The 19,463-nt window shown below is 36.3% G+C and overlaps 1 protein-coding gene across 6 annotated transcripts in view; it reads right to left on the reverse strand.

Annotated features, from left to right (window-relative positions):
• The window catches only part of Wnk3 (WNK lysine deficient protein kinase 3), a 134,577-nt gene that overhangs the window by 88,859 nt on the left and 26,255 nt on the right, over nt 1-19,463 (reverse strand). For all 6 annotated transcript variants that reach the window (XM_055617935.1, XM_055617936.1, XM_055617934.1 and 3 more), the window contains exons 2-5: nt 16,950-16,994; nt 12,533-13,186; nt 2,859-3,031; nt 872-1,092 (exon numbers count right to left, since the gene is read on the reverse strand). In XM_055617935.1, the coding sequence (XP_055473910.1) occupies nt 872-1,092; nt 2,859-3,031; nt 12,533-13,069 (931 nt within the window). In that variant the 5' untranslated portion in view covers nt 13,070-13,186; nt 16,950-16,994. The remainder of the gene's footprint in view (nt 1-871; nt 1,093-2,858; nt 3,032-12,532; nt 13,187-16,949; nt 16,995-19,463) is intronic.

Raw genomic sequence — 19,463 nt, forward strand, 5'->3', positions numbered from 1 at the left:
AGTTCTGTCTCAAGAAAAGGCCAGGCAGTATGGTGCATTCCTTTGATACCAGCACTTAGGACACAGAGGCAGGAGGATCTCTGAGTTTGAGACCAGCCTAGTGTTCAGGTCAGCCAGAATTAAATTATACAGAAACCTGTCTTTTATATATTACTTTTTAGTTCAAATTTAGATAAATTAATTTCGTAAACTTTGTTCCTTAAGTCCTCAGAATCTTTAAATAATCTTTACTAGATGGGTCTGGAGAGATAGTTCAGGGGTTAAGAAGACTTGTGGCTCTTGTGGAGGACCCAGGTTCAGTTCTAGCACCCACAAAATGGCTCACACCTGTTTGTAACTCCAGCTCCAATGGCTCCAACACCATCTTCTGAACCCTGTGGGTACTGCATAAAGGTAGTGCAGTGCCCACATGCAGGCAAAACACCCATACATGTAAAATAAAGAAATTTAAAAAAATAAATAGTTCTTAATACATTCTATAAAATATACACACTAGGATGTAGTAAAAAAAAGTCAATTTTCATATAACTGGTATTTCAAAGCACAGTCACAATTATTTCAAAGCAAATTAACAGTGTGCTGAGTATGCTGGCTGGGTCCTAAAATCCTAAGACTGAGGAAACAAAGCCAGGAGGATTAAGAGTTCAAGGCCTTCTACTACATAGTGAATTTAATGCCAGTCCAAGTTACATAAGACTTTGTCTCAATAAAATGTGTGTGTGTGTGTGTGCGTGAGAGAGAGAGAGAGAGAGAGAGAGAGAGAGAGAATAAAAAACAGGCAGTGGCCAAAATTTTGCTCAAGACTATAGTTGACTCATCATTTCTGTTCCAGTCCTATACAACTGACAGTAAATTGTAAAATACTAGTCACCAATGACACTCTTAGCAAATGATGTGCGCATTAAGGTTGCAAGTCCCAGATCACCAATCTTCACAGATCCAGTGGGTCCTGTGATGAAAATGTTGTCACATTTCAGATCCCGGTGAATTATAGGAGGGGTCCTTGTGTGTAAGAACTGTAATCCTTTTAAAATTTGCCTGCACCAGCTTCTTAAGACCTTTGGTTTCATGACTTTAAATCGTTTTAAGTACCTATACAAAGAAATAAAGATCATGTGTAAACAAGCATTCCCAAATTATTCCATAAATACCACAATGAATGAGCTGTTCTGCTTACTATGATTGCTATCCATGAATAATTTTTAAGGTTCATTTTTATTTATGTATTTGTTAATGTGCACGTACATGCAAATGCCAGTGGAGGCCAGAAAAGGAAACTGGACCCCCTGAAACTGGAATTACAGACAGTTGTGAGCTGCCCAATGTGGATACCAGGACTTGAACTCCTGTCCTCTGCAAGAGCATCAGGTGCTCTTAACCATTCTGTCATTTCTCTAGCCCTCAAATTACTTTCTACTGTCTGCTGTAGAAAAATAAAAATCTATCCAAAATCCCATTCTTATCTAATCTTTCAGCGACTTACTATCACTTGAGTTTCCCATCCCAGCCAAGCACAGTGGCACACAGCTGTAATCCCAGCACTCAGGTAGGCAGAGACAGGCAGATCTCTGTGAATTCAAGGCTAACCTGGCCTACAAAGTGAGTCCAGGACAGCCAAGGCTACAGAGAGACCCTGTTTCAGAAAAACAAAGCAAAGCAAAACAAAACAAAACAAAACAAAAAAAGTTTCCCATCCAACCTCACAGTCACTCAAAAAAACGGTTTGACCTACTCTAGAAGATATTCTACAATGTCTAACATTTGTAATTCAAAGTAATAATCATGCTATAGTGACTTTTTTTAATGAAAGCACCATTTTAAAAAGAAAGCCCTTCTCTACTTCTAAATAATTACTTACCCAGTCACTGGAGAGCTTGGCTACATAAAATTTTAGTGTAAAATGCTAAGAAACATATACACTTCACAATTAATTATTTACAAGTGATTATACAGTCAATTCATACCAAATTAAAAAAAATTGATTTCAAACAAAGGACTATAATTATGTAGTAGTTACTCCTTACTAGGTATGTAAGCTTGGCCAAACTCTCAGCAAGTCATTACCTTTTCAAAATGCAATTATACTCTCTCTATAATAATTTTCAACTCTCAAATTCTATGAGATCTCTAAATCATTAACTTTTGCGGGTTTTTAGAGTTGTTTATTTTATAAGTATGAGTGTCTGCCTGCATGCATATATGTGTATTAAGTGAGTACCAGGTACTCACTGATGTCAGAAGAGGGCATTGGATTCGCTGGAACTAGTTATAGATGGTTGTGAAGCATCTATAACATTAGTGGTAGGAGCCTCTCTGCAGGAGCAACAAGTGCTCTTAATTTCTGAGCCATCTCTCTAACTCATTTTTTGTGTTTTTGAGGGATGATCTCATGTAGTTCAGGCTGTCCCTGAACTCACCATGTAACCAAGAATGACCCTGACCTCCTGATTCTGTCTCTGCCCTACCACCCAATGCTGAGATTAAAGGTGGGTGCCACTGTTCTACTTTTACATGGTGTGAGAAATGAACCCATAACTTCATGCATACTAGGCAAGTATTTAACCAATTGACCTTCATCCCTAGGTCCCCAAACATTAACTTTTCAGCACTGCATATTCTAATAAACTTCATTAATATGCTGATTTTTCAATCAATCTGAAATAGATTCTATAAATTCTTTTCTTCTTGTTGTCATAATACTAGGATTGGAACCTAAGGCCTTGCACATACTAAGTAAGTGCTATTTCACTGTGCTATAGTCCCAGGCCTTCTACAAAACTATAAGCCAAAAGTTTATAAATAACTTTGACTCTTTAAAATAATTTCCATATCAACTGGTACTGTCAGAGTCAACTTACGTCTTTAAGGTTCCTGATGTCATTAGTTCAGTCACTAACACAATACATTTCTTTCCTTTTAATATGGACTCCCAGGAATCATAAAACCGAACTATGTTGGGATGCTGGAGGCCTTTTAACATCTCTGCTTCTTCTTTGAACCGTTGCTGCTCAGCTTTAGTTAATTTGCGGTCCTAAAGTGAAAGAAAAAGTTCCAAAGTAAGACCACAGAAATTTCCACACACATTTCTAATAGCTCAACTGCGTGTTTTACTGTATACCTATCATTTTTTTTTCAGTATCTATAGAATCACTGGTATACTCCAGTAATGGCAGCACTCATATACTCAGTGGAGGGAAAACACCGAGTTGAGTACTAATGGGGAGATGGAGGAGAAACCAGAGTGGAGGAAGGGAAAAGGAGTAGACATAGATAAAAACATATGATGTACATCTACAAAATTCCCTAACACACACACACATACCATGGACATTTGGAAATGTTATGATGAAACCTTACTTTGTACAAGTAATATGAAAAATCCCTACAATATTTCAAAAAAATTAATGTAACTGAATAAATTCATTAGAAAGTAAATTGTTAGATGTGGTGGTAGTATGTGACCAAGTTTGGCCTTGAACTCATAATCTAACCTCTGCTTTTCAAGTTTTGGGATACGGGTGTGCAATCACCTACCTGGCCAACATTGAACTTTTAAATCACGAACTCATTGCTTTATCTGCAATATTTCATGAAGAAGGTTAAGAGTTGTGCTAGCACTGTGTAAACTAATGTTTACTTTGACTTGAAGAACACAGTTGTCCTTTAAAAAGTACATAGTATTGTACATGCCTATAAATTCAGCACTCAGGAAGCTGAGGCAGGAGAAACAAGAATTAGAAAACACCCTGAGTTACATGGTGTGACTGCCTCAAACAAACTTATGAGTATATAGTACTGTATATAGCATATAGCATTATATGTCCATCTATACTACATTCTACTTTCTTCCACCAATGTATTCCCATGCCAGTTACCAAACTGTTTGAATACAAGTGGATCCCAACATGGAAATCATGTACTCTTATTTTCTTCACTGTTCTTATTTATGTCCCACATAAACATTAAGTTCACCTTTCTACTTAAAATTTAAATCTGTTAGGATGCTAATTAGAATATTACTAAGTACATATGCTAATCTTGAAATATCTGGCATCTGCAAGTCATTTAAATAAGACTAACGCAATGATGGCATGTGTACCCATAGTTATAGCAACTATGGTGGCTAAAAAACAAAGAGAAAAAATAAAAATAAAGCCATTTAAGAATAACATATGATATAGAAGATTATATATATCCAACTGTTCAAAGCTTCATTAAGATTTAGATGAGGTGAAACTGATACTCTCTTGGCTTCCTTTTGTTTATGTTTTTTTGTTCTGTTTTTAAACAACATGCTTATTTTTGCAATTACATTTTAGTGAAATTGACCCTTTTGGTGTACCGTTCCATGATTTTCAACAAATATATAGTCATAATCACTACCACAACTAAAAGAGACAACAGTTCCATCACTCCCAAAATACTCTTATGCTGTTTCTTTATATTCAAACATCTGTTTACTTATTTTCTTTCTAATGTTAAAGAATCTTGCAAAGTTAAAGATTTAGAGACCTGCCCAATCTGTAGACTAAAACTTAACCAGCCTACCAGTCTTCCATCTTTCCTTATACTTTTGAGAAATCAGAACTAAGCAAGAAGGTCAGCAGTTCTTCCAGTGAATTATAGATTAAACTCCTATGCTTCCCCTTCATATGTTGAAGCTGAAACCTGACAACTTTGAGGAGTCAGTTTGCTCCTTACAATCTCCTTTGGAGATTGAACTCAATTGATCAGGCTTGCATAGCAAATACTTGTACATTCTTGAACCATCTTGCCTGTCCAAGATATGTGGGACAATATCAACCCTAAAAATATTATGCTAAGTGAAATAAACAAAAGAACAAATATTGTTCACAATATTTGTGAACAATAGACACAAAAGAACAAATATTGTCCATTTTATTACTATGCAATATCTAAAATGGGCAAATTCAAAACATAAAGTAAAGCAAGTAAATGCTGAGTGTACAAGATAAACAGAAGCAAATAAAGTATTGTATTCCTCTATCTATCCTAAGCTGATTAATATGTTCGAAATGGTTCTGTAATTACACAGCTATCATAAATACCTGAAAGATCAAATCATTGTTAAGATCAAGAAATACATTTTAAGTCTCCTAATTAAATTTGTAGAATATAAGTATTTCTTATGACAAAATCAATTACTCTACTTCATCTTTTGTTCCTAAATATCAAAGGTAATCACAATTAGGAGTAAACAACTTGGGATGAAGAGATGGCTCAAAGGTTAAGAGCACTATCTGCTCTACCAGAGATCCTGAGTTCAATTCCCAGCAACCACATGGTGGCTCACAACCATCTATACTGAGATCTGATGCCCTCTTCTGGCATGCAGGTGTACATGCAGAGGAGCACTCAAATATTTTTATAAAAAAAATCAACATTTTTCTAAAATTATAACTGCTGTTCCAGACACATTACTAGAGGGAAAGTCCACTAAAAAGGCAGGGTCAATACCTTTAAATTTCTACTTCTGATTGAGGGGGGAGAAAATAAGTCTGTTTAAAAAGCATCAAAATCCAGAGCAAAGTACTTACAATGGAGCTTTCAGCTACCACTGTAATCCTCCTTTCACCATGCAGAGACACAGACACTACTATATTAACGGTAATGATTTTGACAGAATAACTTAGACCCAAAAATGAAAAATGATGACAGTTCTTGGTGCAAGAAAGTAGAGTAGTAATAGCTAATGGAGTTAGCATACAGCCATTAAAATGCTAATCTAAAGCCTGGTATGGTAATTTACGCACACACCAGCACCAGGAAATTTAGGGAAGAGAATTTTAATTCTGACCTCAGCCAGGGGTACACAGAGAGATTTTATCTCAAAAAAAAAAAAATATCTAGCCTATGGAAATAAGAGAACTGGAATCAGTCGGAGTTATCTCTGGGACAGGCTAGAAATCTAGGACAATGGAAAATCAGGAATCTATGAGGGCGACCCAAGCTTAGATTCTTAGCAACAGGGACATATGGAACATGAAACAGTTATCTCCTCTAACTAGCAAGACTTTCAATGGAGGAATGGGGATACCAACCCAGCCACAAAGCCCTTGACCTACAAATTTTCTTGCCTATAAAAGGTGCAGGGAGCCAGGTGCAGTGGCACACACCTGTAATCCCAGCACTCAGGGAGGCAGAGGCAGGCAGAACTCTGTAAGTTAAAAGGCCAGCCTGATCTACAAAAGAAATCCAGGACAGCTAAGGCTTCACTGAGAAACCCTGTCTTGAAAAACCAAAATAAATTTTAAAAAGACCTACTCTGGATGTAGATTCACCATCCCTTCAGCTGGGGTATAGACCAGATAAAAAAAGGAAAAAAGTGAAAGCCAGCTGAGAATCAGTTGTGCTCCATTTCTCTGCTTCCTAATCTGTCTCCCAGCACAACGCACAGGAGATGGTCCCACAACTATACTTTCCTCATCCCATGAGTCACCTCCAAAATTAGAAACATTTCTTTTCTAGGATGTAAAGCATGATCTTATTACCTCATGCTCTTAACGTAAACATCAACAATAATCTACAAAACTATATCAGCGGCTACATGAATCTGTTTCTAGAAATGTAAAGGAAAGGATAATGATATAAAAACTATATAGAATAACTTGTTCAGGTACAAATAAATAGTACAAAGGTTTCAAAATGATACTTACCTATGAAATATCCCATCACTACTTTTTTAATGTAATTTTTATACGATAGGCTGGGCACAAACCCATTATGTAGCCTCCAGTTCATAATTGATAAAAATCTTATCAATAACTGTTCCTGAACATGAGTGCCTTCAGCATTTTAACACTATTGCTTACTAAATACTCAAACATGTCCATTATCTCTGTTTTATTTCTTAGGCTGAGTAGTAGATCTTCATTTTATATTGTGTTGCTAAATCTTCTTTCTCTCTTCAGTGCTGAGAATTGAACCTAGAAACTTAAAAATATGAGGGAAGTCCTCTACTACCATACTTAGAGCTATACTCAAAGCGCTAATATTTTTAATACATCTAAAATATTAAAAATTTAAATATATGAGGGGCTAGAGAGATGGCTCAGTGGTTAAGAGCACTGGCTGCTCTTCCAAAGGACCTGGGTTCAGTACTCAGCACCCACATGGCAGCTCACAATTGTCTGTAACCCCGATTCCAAGGAATCTGACACCTTCACACTAATGCACATAAAATAAAAATTAAATAAAGTATTTTTAAAATTTAAATATATGAAGCCAGACGCAGTGGTGCAAGCCTGTAATCCCAGCACTCTGGGAGGCAGAGTCAGGTGAATCTTTGTGAGTTCAAAGCCAGCTTGGTTTACAAAGGGAATCTAGGAATCCAGCCAAGTCTACACAGACAAACCCTGTCTCAAAAAATAAAACAAAATTAAATATATATATAAAACACTAAATAAACTTAGATGGTTGCATTTACATATTTATTCACATATATGTGTAACAAGAATAATAATAAAAAAAAATAAGAGGCCATGAATTTGACAAGGAAGGAGGAAATGGGAGGAGTAGAAGGGAAAGGGAAATATGTAATTACATTTTAACAAAAATTTTTAGAACAACAAAATAAAAGAGAGGAAAAAAAGAAGCTTGGTTAAAGAAAGGAAAAGGAGGGAGAGGGAATGAGAAGAGGGAGGGAAGTAGAGCAGAGGGAAAAGGAAAGAGAGAGTAAGAGAAGGAGAGAGGGAAAAAAGAGGAGAAAGGAGGGGAATGGAAGGGAGGATGGGGTATAGTTCAGTAGTAGAACATGTGCATGGCTCTGGGTTCCATACCCAAGCAACAAGAATAACAAAATAATATTGTTCAAATAACCAATGAGAAGCAAATTTTGTTTTTGTTTGTTGAGAAAGGGTCTCACTATGTAACTCTGGCTGACCTGAAGCTAACTATGTAAACCAGGTTTCCCTCGAACTCAAGGATCTGACTGTCCCTGTCAGTGCTGGGATTTACGGTGTGTGCCACCACTGCCTGGCTATTTTGATGTACACACATAAAACCATAAATGATGGAATACCCTCTTTGATCAGGTTACTTAGTGTGCCTAAAACTCAGATCTGCTATCTGAAAATAATAATCTTTATCTCATATAATTACTGCCAAAATTAAATAAAATAGTAAGCACTTACATAAATATTCAATTAGGTTTTAATTTTATGATAAATGGAAAGTATGCAATACGCATTGTTACTAGCTATACTAAAACAATTCAACTACAAATTCTTCTATTATTAAATTTTCAGAAATTTAACAGACATATTAGGGAAAGACCACACCAAGCTAAGAGGTAGTATCAATTGATAAAAGCAGAAAGTAGAAAATAGAAAGTTGCCATTTTAGACAGTAGGATTACAAGTTCAAGGATAGCTTGGGCCAGCAAGTTTCAACAAGTCTCACAAACAGAACAAAATAATTATAGTTATACTGTATATTACCCATGTAAAAACACCAAAGTGTACCAAAATCTACCTGAAATGTATTTCACAGTGTCCAAGTATATACTCCTAAAATATTTACTAATCTAGAAAGGAGAAAAGAGTAACTTTATAGTAGGAACAGTCTGACAGATAATACTGTAGACAAATGGTCAAGATTACCTTCTCATTAACATATATCAGCAGCAGACTGAGTAGAGGGGCATCACTTTTGTGGTATTCTTGACAAAAAATGCAGAGCTTAGCTAGCCAGTCACGACAGTGCATTCTGTAATACCAGTATTTAAAAAGCAGAAGCAGAAGGATTTTAGATGTGTGGTCAATCTAGTTTATTTAATGAGTTCTTGGTCTTTGTAGGCTATATAGAGAGACCTCATCTCAGAAAGAAAGACAGAGGGGCCTGGAGAGGGAAACTGCTAATACTCTTCAAAAGTTCAAGGAAAAAACTAGAAAAAAAAAAAAAAGAGGAAAAGAGAACATACAAAGTAAACACAGTATAGAAACATGGATGTGGTCAAAGAACTGAAAAGAGGAGTATTCATGGGGAAACCAATATATTCTGGTTAAGTTCAATATTTTCGTTTATATCTTTGTAACCCTTTTGCAAGCAGAAAATCACCTGAAAATAAGTTTAAAAAGAAATCGAGTTAGTAAAGAAGTAATACCTCTGTTTCTTTCTACTTCAAACCCTTTCATTTCCTTTAAAAAAAATACAAAGAAGCACGTATTTAGCAGCTCTTTCATGTCTTCACTAACCCAATCTCAAGGTTTCTTCATATACTTTCTTCTACTAAAGGCTTTATGAAATCTGGCTGTGTCTCCTTTTTCTCCCTTTTTAAGTCCCTGGCACTTAGTATAGGCCCAGCACATTTCAAGGAGTGTTTATTTGCTGACTAACCAAAAAATAAAATAAAAGACAACTGTACCAGGTTGTATTCATTTCTTATTGCTATAGTAACAAATTAGCATAAACTTAGTGGATTAAGACGTATTATCTTCTAGAAATGGGAATCAGAAATCTACAGTGAGTCATACTAAACTGCAGTCCAGACAGCAGCACTGTTTCTTTTGAGGTGGGGAGCAGGGGGTAGACAACTGTTTATTGCCTTTTCCAGCTTTCCAGAAGCTATCTGTATCCCTTGGCTTGGTGACTGAGTCTTGCAACAGCAATACTTCAAACTCTGCTTCTATTTGTAGAGTTTTCTCAAATAACTGCCAACCTGTTTTCTTCCTTGCTGGCAATTAGATGAACTATTTCCATCTCTAAGTTACTCTCATCTGGAAAGGTACTTTTAACAAAGGAAGGTTATGAGAATAAAGATATGGACAGCTTTGAGATGTCATTATTCAGCCTACTACACCTATCAATTTCTTTTTAAAGTCTATCCAACAAATAACTAAAAATAACTCACAAAAATATTTAGGAATTAATGATATTTCCCAGACCAGAGTTGCCCGCTTCCACTATCATCTTTTGCCATTTTTGCAAAAGCATTTGTCTTTGGTTTAGATTTAATCAAGTTATAGAATCTGTTAAACAAAGAGACTAGAACACACATACTTAAAAGGTTCCTCGATCCTAGATTCAAAATAATCTCTTTTAAAAAAAAGATAATCTCTTGGCCCTGGTCTACACCTAATATCTATGACTGGATCTAGAACTAAATAGCATTGGGGGGGGAGGGGAACTTTAACAGAATTAAGCATATTCATTTTATTGGTGGCTCAAACAGAATCTTAAAACATTTCTAAAAGGGTACTAAAACTATTTTAGAAGCAAAATTAAGTGCCCTACAACAAATACTTCAACAATTTATATTTCTTTAGAAACTAGGTCTGGTATCAAACTCAATTCTTTTTTTGCCTCAATGCCCTAAATTCTGGAATTACAGGTATTAGCATCATGCTTAACCATGAATTTTCAGTGACTTCTTTCACTTCTACATAATCTTGAATATAATCACTACTATAATAAAAAGTACATACAATGTTCACTCAACATGTTAACTTGCTATAGCGTATTGTACCTATTTTTAAATTTTCTTTTTTTTATCCTTTGGTTTTTCTAGATAGTTTTCTCTGTGTAGCCTTGGCTGTCCTGGACTCACTTTGTAAACCAGGCTGGCCTCAAACTCACAGAGATCCATCTGCCTCTGTCTCCCTGAGTGCTGGGATTAAAGGAATGCGCCACCATGCCCAGCTTGTACCTATTTTTTTTCTTGTTGATGGTTTTGTTTTGATTTGATTTTCAGTAGCATTTTTAGTTTAGTTTACAGACTCTAGCTGGAGTTGCTAGATGTCTAAGTGTAGCTCTGTTGGCAGAGAAGTTCACTCCCCCAAAATCCAATAAACTGGACATGGTGGCACATGCCTGTAATCTGAGCTCTTGGGAAGTGGAGGCAGGAAGCTTAAAAGTTGAAGATCATTCTCAGCTACATAGTAAATTTGGGGCTAACCTGGAATATGTCAGACCCTGTCTTAAATAAATTATAATAAACTTCCTATTCCAAATACTTAAATTCCAATCTATCTGAATGGCAACCAGCAGCACTTTATAACAGGTAGAACTCCCGCGCTTAAATTTAGAATTTAAACAATAGCAACCTATATCTAGTGACTGTCTTTATTCAGTCTTAATTTGTGGGTTTGTTTGTTGTTGGTGGTTTTCTTGCTGTTGTTTTGAAGTAGGGCCTTATGTAGCCCAGGCTACAGTCAAGAATGATCTTGAACTTCAGATCTTCCTGCTGCCACCTGCTGCCACCTCGCTAGTACTAGAATTACAGACATGTGCCACCATGTTTGGTATATATGGTGCTAAGTTTGAATCCAAAGCTTTGCTCTTGCATGCTAAGGTAAGTGCTGTACCAAACTGAGCCATATTCCCAGTCCTAATCTTAACTTTAAGCATCCCATATAAATGCTGATCCTTTTTTCATGAGTTGACTGAAATTATCAAGGCTTGTTCTCCTTATATTTTACCTACATCTGCTTGGAACCATTCTCATTATAATACCTTATATTCTGTTCTGTTAATATTTGTTAATAATATTACATAAAAACGTCTATCACAGAATAAAATATCTTTTAATTATTCTTTTTTTTTTATTACTCCTCTCTAAACATACTTGAGCTAACTAACCTCTGTACATTCTGGTGATTTCAGTTTGCTGTAATTTCAAAGACCTGAGGGTAGAATATCAATAGTTTTCAAAGAGTCAAGAAAAATCTTTCCTATTTGGAAAAATATCATATGAACTTTACATGTTATGATAAAGGTAGATATCATACTCAATACACTTTTATATACACTTAACTATGTAGTGTAACAATCAAGCAATGAGACATATACACTCATTCCTTAAAATAAGATGTTAGGGAGAACTTGGGGGATTCCTAAAGCTAATAAAAAATTTTCCCAAAGAATGTCATAATACAGACTTTTTTTCTTTAAAACAGGTAAAGACAGGAAGCATGGTAGGTATATGGCTATGTCCCTAGCACTACAGAGGTTGAGATAGGAAGAACATCAGATTGAATGCAGCCTAGGCTACATGAGAATTCAGGGCCAGTTTGGGTTATAGACCATCTCAAAAAATGATAAATGTAAAGCAAAAATTAGTTGTATTTCCAAGGCTAGGTATTTTTATAGACCACTGGTAGAATGTTTGCCTAGCATGTACAAGACCCACAATTTGATCTTTACAATTACAATATAAATAAATGAATGAATGAACTGAATACAGGGAAAAGGTGGGGTATAACTCAATGGCAGAATATTTGTATAAGGCTCTGAGTTTATTCCCAGCACTGCAAAAAATAAAAATAAAACTGGGCTGGAAATATATCTCATTGGTAGACTAATAGCCTAGCATGTAAAGGCTCTAAATTTCATCCTCAGGAGGAGGAGAAGATAATCTTTTAAAAGTTTGGCATCAGTTCCTAACAGGATCTAGACAAGAACATCATTTCTAGAGGATGGTAGAAGGGCTCTTCACTCTCTTCATCTTAGATCCTTCTGGAGGTTGGGATAGCTAAATTTGGAATTAATAAAGCCAAGAAAATTATATACTCACCTGTAGTTCACACCAAGCAACTTCAACCCATGTTTCAGTGTCCAGTCCTTTATAAACGGTTTTAAATGCTCCTCTTCCCAGTTCTATATCAAATTTCAGAAACCTGCCACTAGGGGAAGTTGCTACAGCCTTCATTTCTGCTTCTTCCTCCATTTCCTTTTCATTTTTCTCTTTGAAGCAATCTTTTGAGGATTCTGAAGTTGCCTTTGAACACTGATCATATTTAACTTCTTGCCCACCTCTTAGCACATTGGTAGGAAGTTTATCTACTCTTGAAATATTTGTTGCAGCTTTTATTCTTTCATCTCTGGGGGAAGATTTGGCAACTTTGTCATCTTCCGTCATCTCAACACTCTTTCGGAAAAATCTCTTTCTTTCAACGGTTTCCTCGGGAGCAGAGGAGGTACTGTTTTTTTCCTTTATTCTAGCTTCTATAGTCAATGGTGCTGCAACTTGGGTAACCCTATTTTCAAAGGAAACTCCATCAGGTTTCTCAGAATCTTCTGTGCTAGCCGGCTCCCCAGAATCAGTGGCCATTGTAACTAAGGTTGGCACTAAACTTTTTCCTGTTTCACTCTTCAGCCACTTACATCTCAGGTATCAGAATTATGAGAAGACACTTCCTTTCATGTGGTCATATAATCCCACAGCAACCTGAAGGAGGGAAAAGAGATAGTTTTAAAATCACCCTACAACAGAAATCATTAAGGAGAAAACAAGTCTCCTGATTGTTAGTTGCTTCTTTCTTAATAAAAATTTTATTCTTGTTTCTGTACAAATTAACAACTCAAGAGTCCAGGGACTATGCCTCATCTTCTTTAATACAGCTACAGTAACTAGTGTAGCAGTTGGCATATAGTCCAATATCTTCATATGCAGGAACCTAGTTCTCAGCTCATCTCAATCCACCAAATTCAATACAGATGCCCAAATCCTGAGTTCACTTAGCTATACCTAGTAAGTGAAAATACCACATGATTTTCATAAGACTATTGTCTAAGATTATGAATTCATCTAATATTTGTTTCTTTAATTTGTGGTTATATATACATACATACATATATACATACATATAACTATTTTAAATGTCTAGTTCCATGGCATTAATGCATTCACAATTTAATTAGCATTACTTCTTAAAATGTTTATTATTTGTGTGAGTTAGTTCTCTCCTACTTTCATGTGAGTTCCAGAGACTAAACTCAAACTGTCTGCATGACAAGTACTTTATACACTGAGCCATCTTGCTGGCCTAATATCACTTCAGTCCATTCCCAAAACAATATCATCTTAAACTGAAAATGTATACTCATTATAGAAAAAATTCCTATCGAGCTGAGTGCCATGGAATGCACCTATAGTCCTAGTTCCTCAGGAAGCTGAAGGTAGAGAATCACCTAAGCCCTGTGAGTTCCAGGCCTATTTGGACAAAAAAACAAAACTAATTTCTAAAACAGAAGAAAAGTAGTTTTTAGGAGATGCTCACTAGCAGAGTACATGCTTGAATGTACAAAGTTCTGTGTAGGACTGCCAGAACTACAAAAAGAAAAGTATTGCCCATATCCACCCCCAAACTTCCATTCAACTCTCTATTTCTGAATTTACTTATTCTACATAATTCATGTAAGTGGACACATACAGTATTTGTGTCTGTCTTATTTCATTTGGCATAATATGTTCATTTCTTTTTAAGAATGGCTAATAAATACATAAAATATTTAGTATCTCTAGTCACCAAGAAAATTAAAATCAAAACTATATCAAAATTCCATTTCAAAATTCCAGGAAAAGTGACTATCATCAAGAAAACACAAAACAGGTCAGAGAGATGACTCAGCAATTAAGAGCATTTACTGCTCTTAGAGAGGATCTAGGTTCAGTTTTTCCCAACATCCACATGGTAGCTCACAACTCTTTGTAACTCCAGTTTTGGGGGTTCCAAAATCTCTGTTGACCTCTCTGGACTCCTGCACCAGTGTGGTAAGCACACATACACTCAGGCACACACATATAAACCAAAATAAATACATCTTTAAAAACAAGAAAATTCAAGACAAATTATGAACATAGGGAATTTAAATTAGTCCAGCTACTATGGAACTTAATACACTGGTTTCTCAAAATATTAAAAATAGAACTACCATATGATCCAACTATAAAACTTCTGGTATATATAAAAAAAATCAAAGTCAGCTTACTCTATACAAGGCATGTTGATGTACACTTGTAAAATCAGTATTTAGGATGGAGGCCAGCCAGGGCTACATAGTGAGATTTTCTAAAATATACAAGGGAGGAAAAGATGGAAGGAAGGTGGGACTACACAGTTCTAGGAAACCAAGATGACACAGTAAGACATTGACTCAAAAAAAAGGTGGTGAGCAATTAAATAAGACAATGCACATCTACTTCTGTTTTCCACATGCACGTGTACATGAATATACACATATCATATAAACATACAAAGAATTCAATAATCAGACAAAACTTTTGTATAGTTTAGATATAGTGATATAAATATTAAAATAATAAAGAAAGAGGCTGGTAAAATAGCTCAGTGGACATGTGAGCACACATGTGGAAATCAGAAGACAATTTGTTGAAATCGGTTCTCTTCTGCCCCAAGAGCATGCTGGGGATTGAACTCAGGTTGTCAAACTTCACAGCAGATACTTTTACTCACTGAACCATCTCCCCATCCCCTGAACTTTCTTTTATAATCATTTATTAAATTATATGTATAAATTAGTAAGGGTTGAAGAGATGGCTCATAGGTCAAGAACACTGGCTACTCTTCTAGAGAAAATGAGTTCAATTCCCAGCACCCACATGGTGGCTCACAATAGTCTGTAACTATAGTTCCAGGAGATCTAACCCCCTTTCCTGGCCTCTGTGGGCACCAGGCACACATGTGGTGCACTGACAAACATACATGCAGAAAAAATGCTTATACAAATAAAAAATTTTAAACTACACAAATAAATTGTATACATTATTTTTTTCTGAATGTATATTTCACAAGTGGAATGCCTTAGGTTTCTATGGCTATGATAAAACACAGTGACCAAAAGCAACTTGGGGATGAAAGGATTTAGTTCATCTTATACTTCCAGGTACCAGTACACTGTTGAGGGAAGTCAGGACAGAAACTCAAGTAGGACAGAAACCCCTGATACAGGAACTGATGCAGAAACTATGAACGGGTGCTGCTTATTGTCTTACTACCCACAGCTTGCTCAACCTGCTTTCTTAAACAGTTCAAAATCGCTGGTACCACAAACACTGAATATCAGTCAGTCAGTCAGTCAGTCAATCAGTCAATCAGTCAATCAGTCAATCAATCAATCAAGGAAACGCAACACAAGATTGCCTCCAGGCCAAAGGTTCTCTCCTTTCAGATGATCGTAGCTTGTGTCAAGTTGACAAAAAATATATAAAATACAATACAATAAAATTAAATTAAAATTAAAAAAAGTACCAAAAAGGGGTTTTAAAAAACCCCTTTAATAGGGGCTAAAGAGATGGTTCAGTGGATAAGAGCACTGTCTGCTCCTCCAGAGGTCCTCAGTTCAATTCCCAGCAACCACATGGTGGCTCATAACCATCCATATTGGAATCTGATGCCCTCTTCTGGTATGCAAACCCATATGCACACAGAACACTCATACAAAAAGTCTTTTTTTTTTAAAGCATAATAATGAATATTAAATACTTTCTAAGAAGATTTGCTATATACTGACTACGTATGTTTTTTTAATATATTTTGCTTTATAACAAACAAATTTAAGTAAAGGGTCTTTTGCTAATTGGGCCACTTACTTGACATCAATATATCAAAAATTACTGACCAGGGACTAGTTTTAAGGATAGCTCCAATAAATTTATCTTGGTTTTACATGATAGTTCTGATATAACATCCAATTCTGAATCTTGTTCAGTTTGACATTAGGGAATATGTTCTAAATAATTCCCACAAATGAGAATATGAGAGCATAATGTATATTTTGGTAAATATTCTAGTACATTCAACCTAAAATTTTATCAGAGAACCATACTTCTCACCCTCCATGAAAGTCCATTCAAAATGGATCAAAGAATTTAAAAATAAGACTTGCTGCTGGGCAAGGTGGTGCACAACTGTAATCCCAGCACTCAGGAGGCAGAGGCAGGCAGATCTCATCGAGTTAGAGGCCAACCTGATCTACAAAGTGAGTCCAGAACAGCCAAGGCTACACAGAGAAATACTGTCTCGAAAAACAAACAACAAACAAAACAAAAACAGAAAAAGACTTAAACTGCTAGAAAAGATTTAGGTAAAACACATTACAATATAGTTACAGGCATATATTTTTTGAAAAGGTGTTCAACAATATAAATAACCAGGAATTTATAAATTATATTGCATGAAATTAAATACCTTCTGCCCAGCAAAGGAAGCAATCACTAGAGTTGAAGAGACAACCTACAAAAATGGAAAAAGAAATTGAAATTTTTGTACTAATACATCATACAGTAGAGTAATACCTACAAAAACTACCCCCAAAATCTCAATCATCCTAATAGTGTAAACAGTTTTACTTCCTCTTTGACAGACTTTATTTATCTTTTTAAGGTTTATACTAGTATTGAGTTTTCTAACAAATTCAAGACGCATAGGTAGCTTGCTCAGATCAAACCAAACGGCTCCAGCAATGTTCTGCACTAAGTACCTTCTGTAACAGCAGCAAGTCTCCATGGCCTTCTAGACCACTAAGCAGTTTAGTGATGGGTTTACTGAAAGCCATTCTGGACAGTTTTGCTTTTTTTTTTGTTTCCATAAAAATGATTTGTGACTGCTTTATAAGTGACATTTGCGTTAGCCCTATCCAGAAAGTGATTCTGAAGCCATGAGCTTCTAAGTGTCACAGAGCTTGGGATTTAGAAGTGGGTCAGTATTTAATATAGGATAAACATACTAAAATCTGTACACCTAAAGAAGCTAAGCAAGAAGGAGAACCCTGGGTACGATGATCAATCCTCACTCTGAAAGGCAAATGGAATGGACATCAGAAGAGGGAGAAAACAATGAACAAGACAAGAGCCTACCACAGAGGGCCTCTGAAAGACTCTACCCAGCAGAGTCAGATGCTGAGGCTCATAGCCAAACTTTGGGCAGAGTACAAGGAATCTTATGAAAGAAGATCTGGAGGGGACAGGAGCTCCACAAGGAAAGCAACAGAGTCAAAATATCTGGGCCCAGGGGTCTTTTCTGAGACTGATACTCCAAGCAAGGACCATACATGGAGATAACTTAGAACCCCTGCACAGATGTAGCCCATGGCAGTTCAGTGTCCAAGTGGGTTCCATAGTAATGGGAACTGGGACTATCTCTGACATGAACTGATTGGTCTGCCTTTTGATCACCTCCCCTGAGGTGGGGGGTGATCTTACCAGGCCACAGAAGAAGACAATGCAGCCACTCCTGATGAGACCTAATAGACTAGGATCAGAAGGAAGGAAAAGAAGACCTCCCCTATCAGTGGACTTGGGGAGGGGCATGGGTGGAAAAGGGGAGGGTGGGACCAGGAGGGGAGGAGGGAGCTACAGGGGAATACAAAATGAATAAACTGTAATTAATAAAAATAAAAAAACATTATGGAAGTATGAATTCAACATTTTTTGCTTTCATCTGATGGATAATTAAGAGTCCAATGACAACCTTCAGAAATTGGCCAACAAGATTGTGCTACTAAAGACACATCTGTGTTTAATACTAAGAGCTAAGAATGAAACTAAGAATCTATAAAGTGCTTTGTCAAGGTAGATTGCCAAATCAATATAGTTCCATTGTCACTTAATAAGATTACTATTTCCTGAAAGTGAAAATAGGTAGAGGTTCTTTTTTTCTTTTTTATACCTACTTACTCTGTGTGTGCACACTTCAGTGGCCCATGACAGGGCTTATAAATTGAGCTCAGAGACAACTTTCAAGAGTCTCTTCTCTCCCTTTGCCATGTGGGTCCTAGGAGCAGACTCGGGGCTGTCAGATTCAGTAGCAAGCACTTTTACCCAGGAAGCCATCTCACTGGCCTGACAGTTTTTCCCTTTAACTTCTTATTTTGAAATATTTTTTAACTTGGGAAATAACTTGCAAGAATACACAAAAATTACAGTACAACATTCACCACATTCCCCAAATGCTAACATTTTAAACGATGTGTTTTTATAGTAAGAATAATGATACTTATTTATTTTCACCTAAATGTCACTCATACAGAAGCTTCAAGATGAGAAATTCAGAAGACAGACTTCTAAGCAGCCAGAACTAGGTAAAGTTATATGATTCTTAACAAAAACCTTCACATTTCTTTCAAAAACTGAAATCCTAACCAGGCAGTGGTGGTACACACCTTTAATCCCAGTACTCAGGAGGCAGAGGCCAGCCTGGTCTACAGAGCTGGTTCCAGGACAGCCAGGGCTACACAAAGAAACCTTGTCTCAGAGGAAAAAAAAAAAAACTGAAATCCTAAGAAAATGTGGTAGTGCATGACTGTAATGCTAGCACTCCAAGGTAAAAGCAGCAGGAGAATGAAGATTTTAAGCCACCCTTAGCTACATGAGACTCTATAAAAAACAAAAAAGAAAACATTGAAATTCTGCTGGACATGGTGACACATACTTGTAATGCTCATGAGCAGAAAGGTGCTGCCAAATAATCCTGAGTCAAAGGTCAGCTGAGAATATAGACAAGATGCCGTTCTTAGAAGCATTTTCTAAATGAAATCCCTGCATGTCTTGTAATCCCAGCTACCCAGAGGCTGAAACAAAAGGATCAAAACTGCAAGACCAGCCAGGACAACATAGCAAGACCCTGTTCTAAAATAAAAAGTTGAAAAGGGCTGGGGTTCTAATTCTGAAATAGAGCAATGCCCTAGCATGTGAGAGGCCCTGA

Source organism: Psammomys obesus, unplaced genomic scaffold (genome assembly GCF_907164565.1).
Source record: "Psammomys obesus unplaced genomic scaffold, mPsaObe1.curated_primary_1811, whole genome shotgun sequence".
Classification (NCBI taxonomy): domain Eukaryota; kingdom Metazoa; phylum Chordata; class Mammalia; order Rodentia; family Muridae; genus Psammomys; species Psammomys obesus.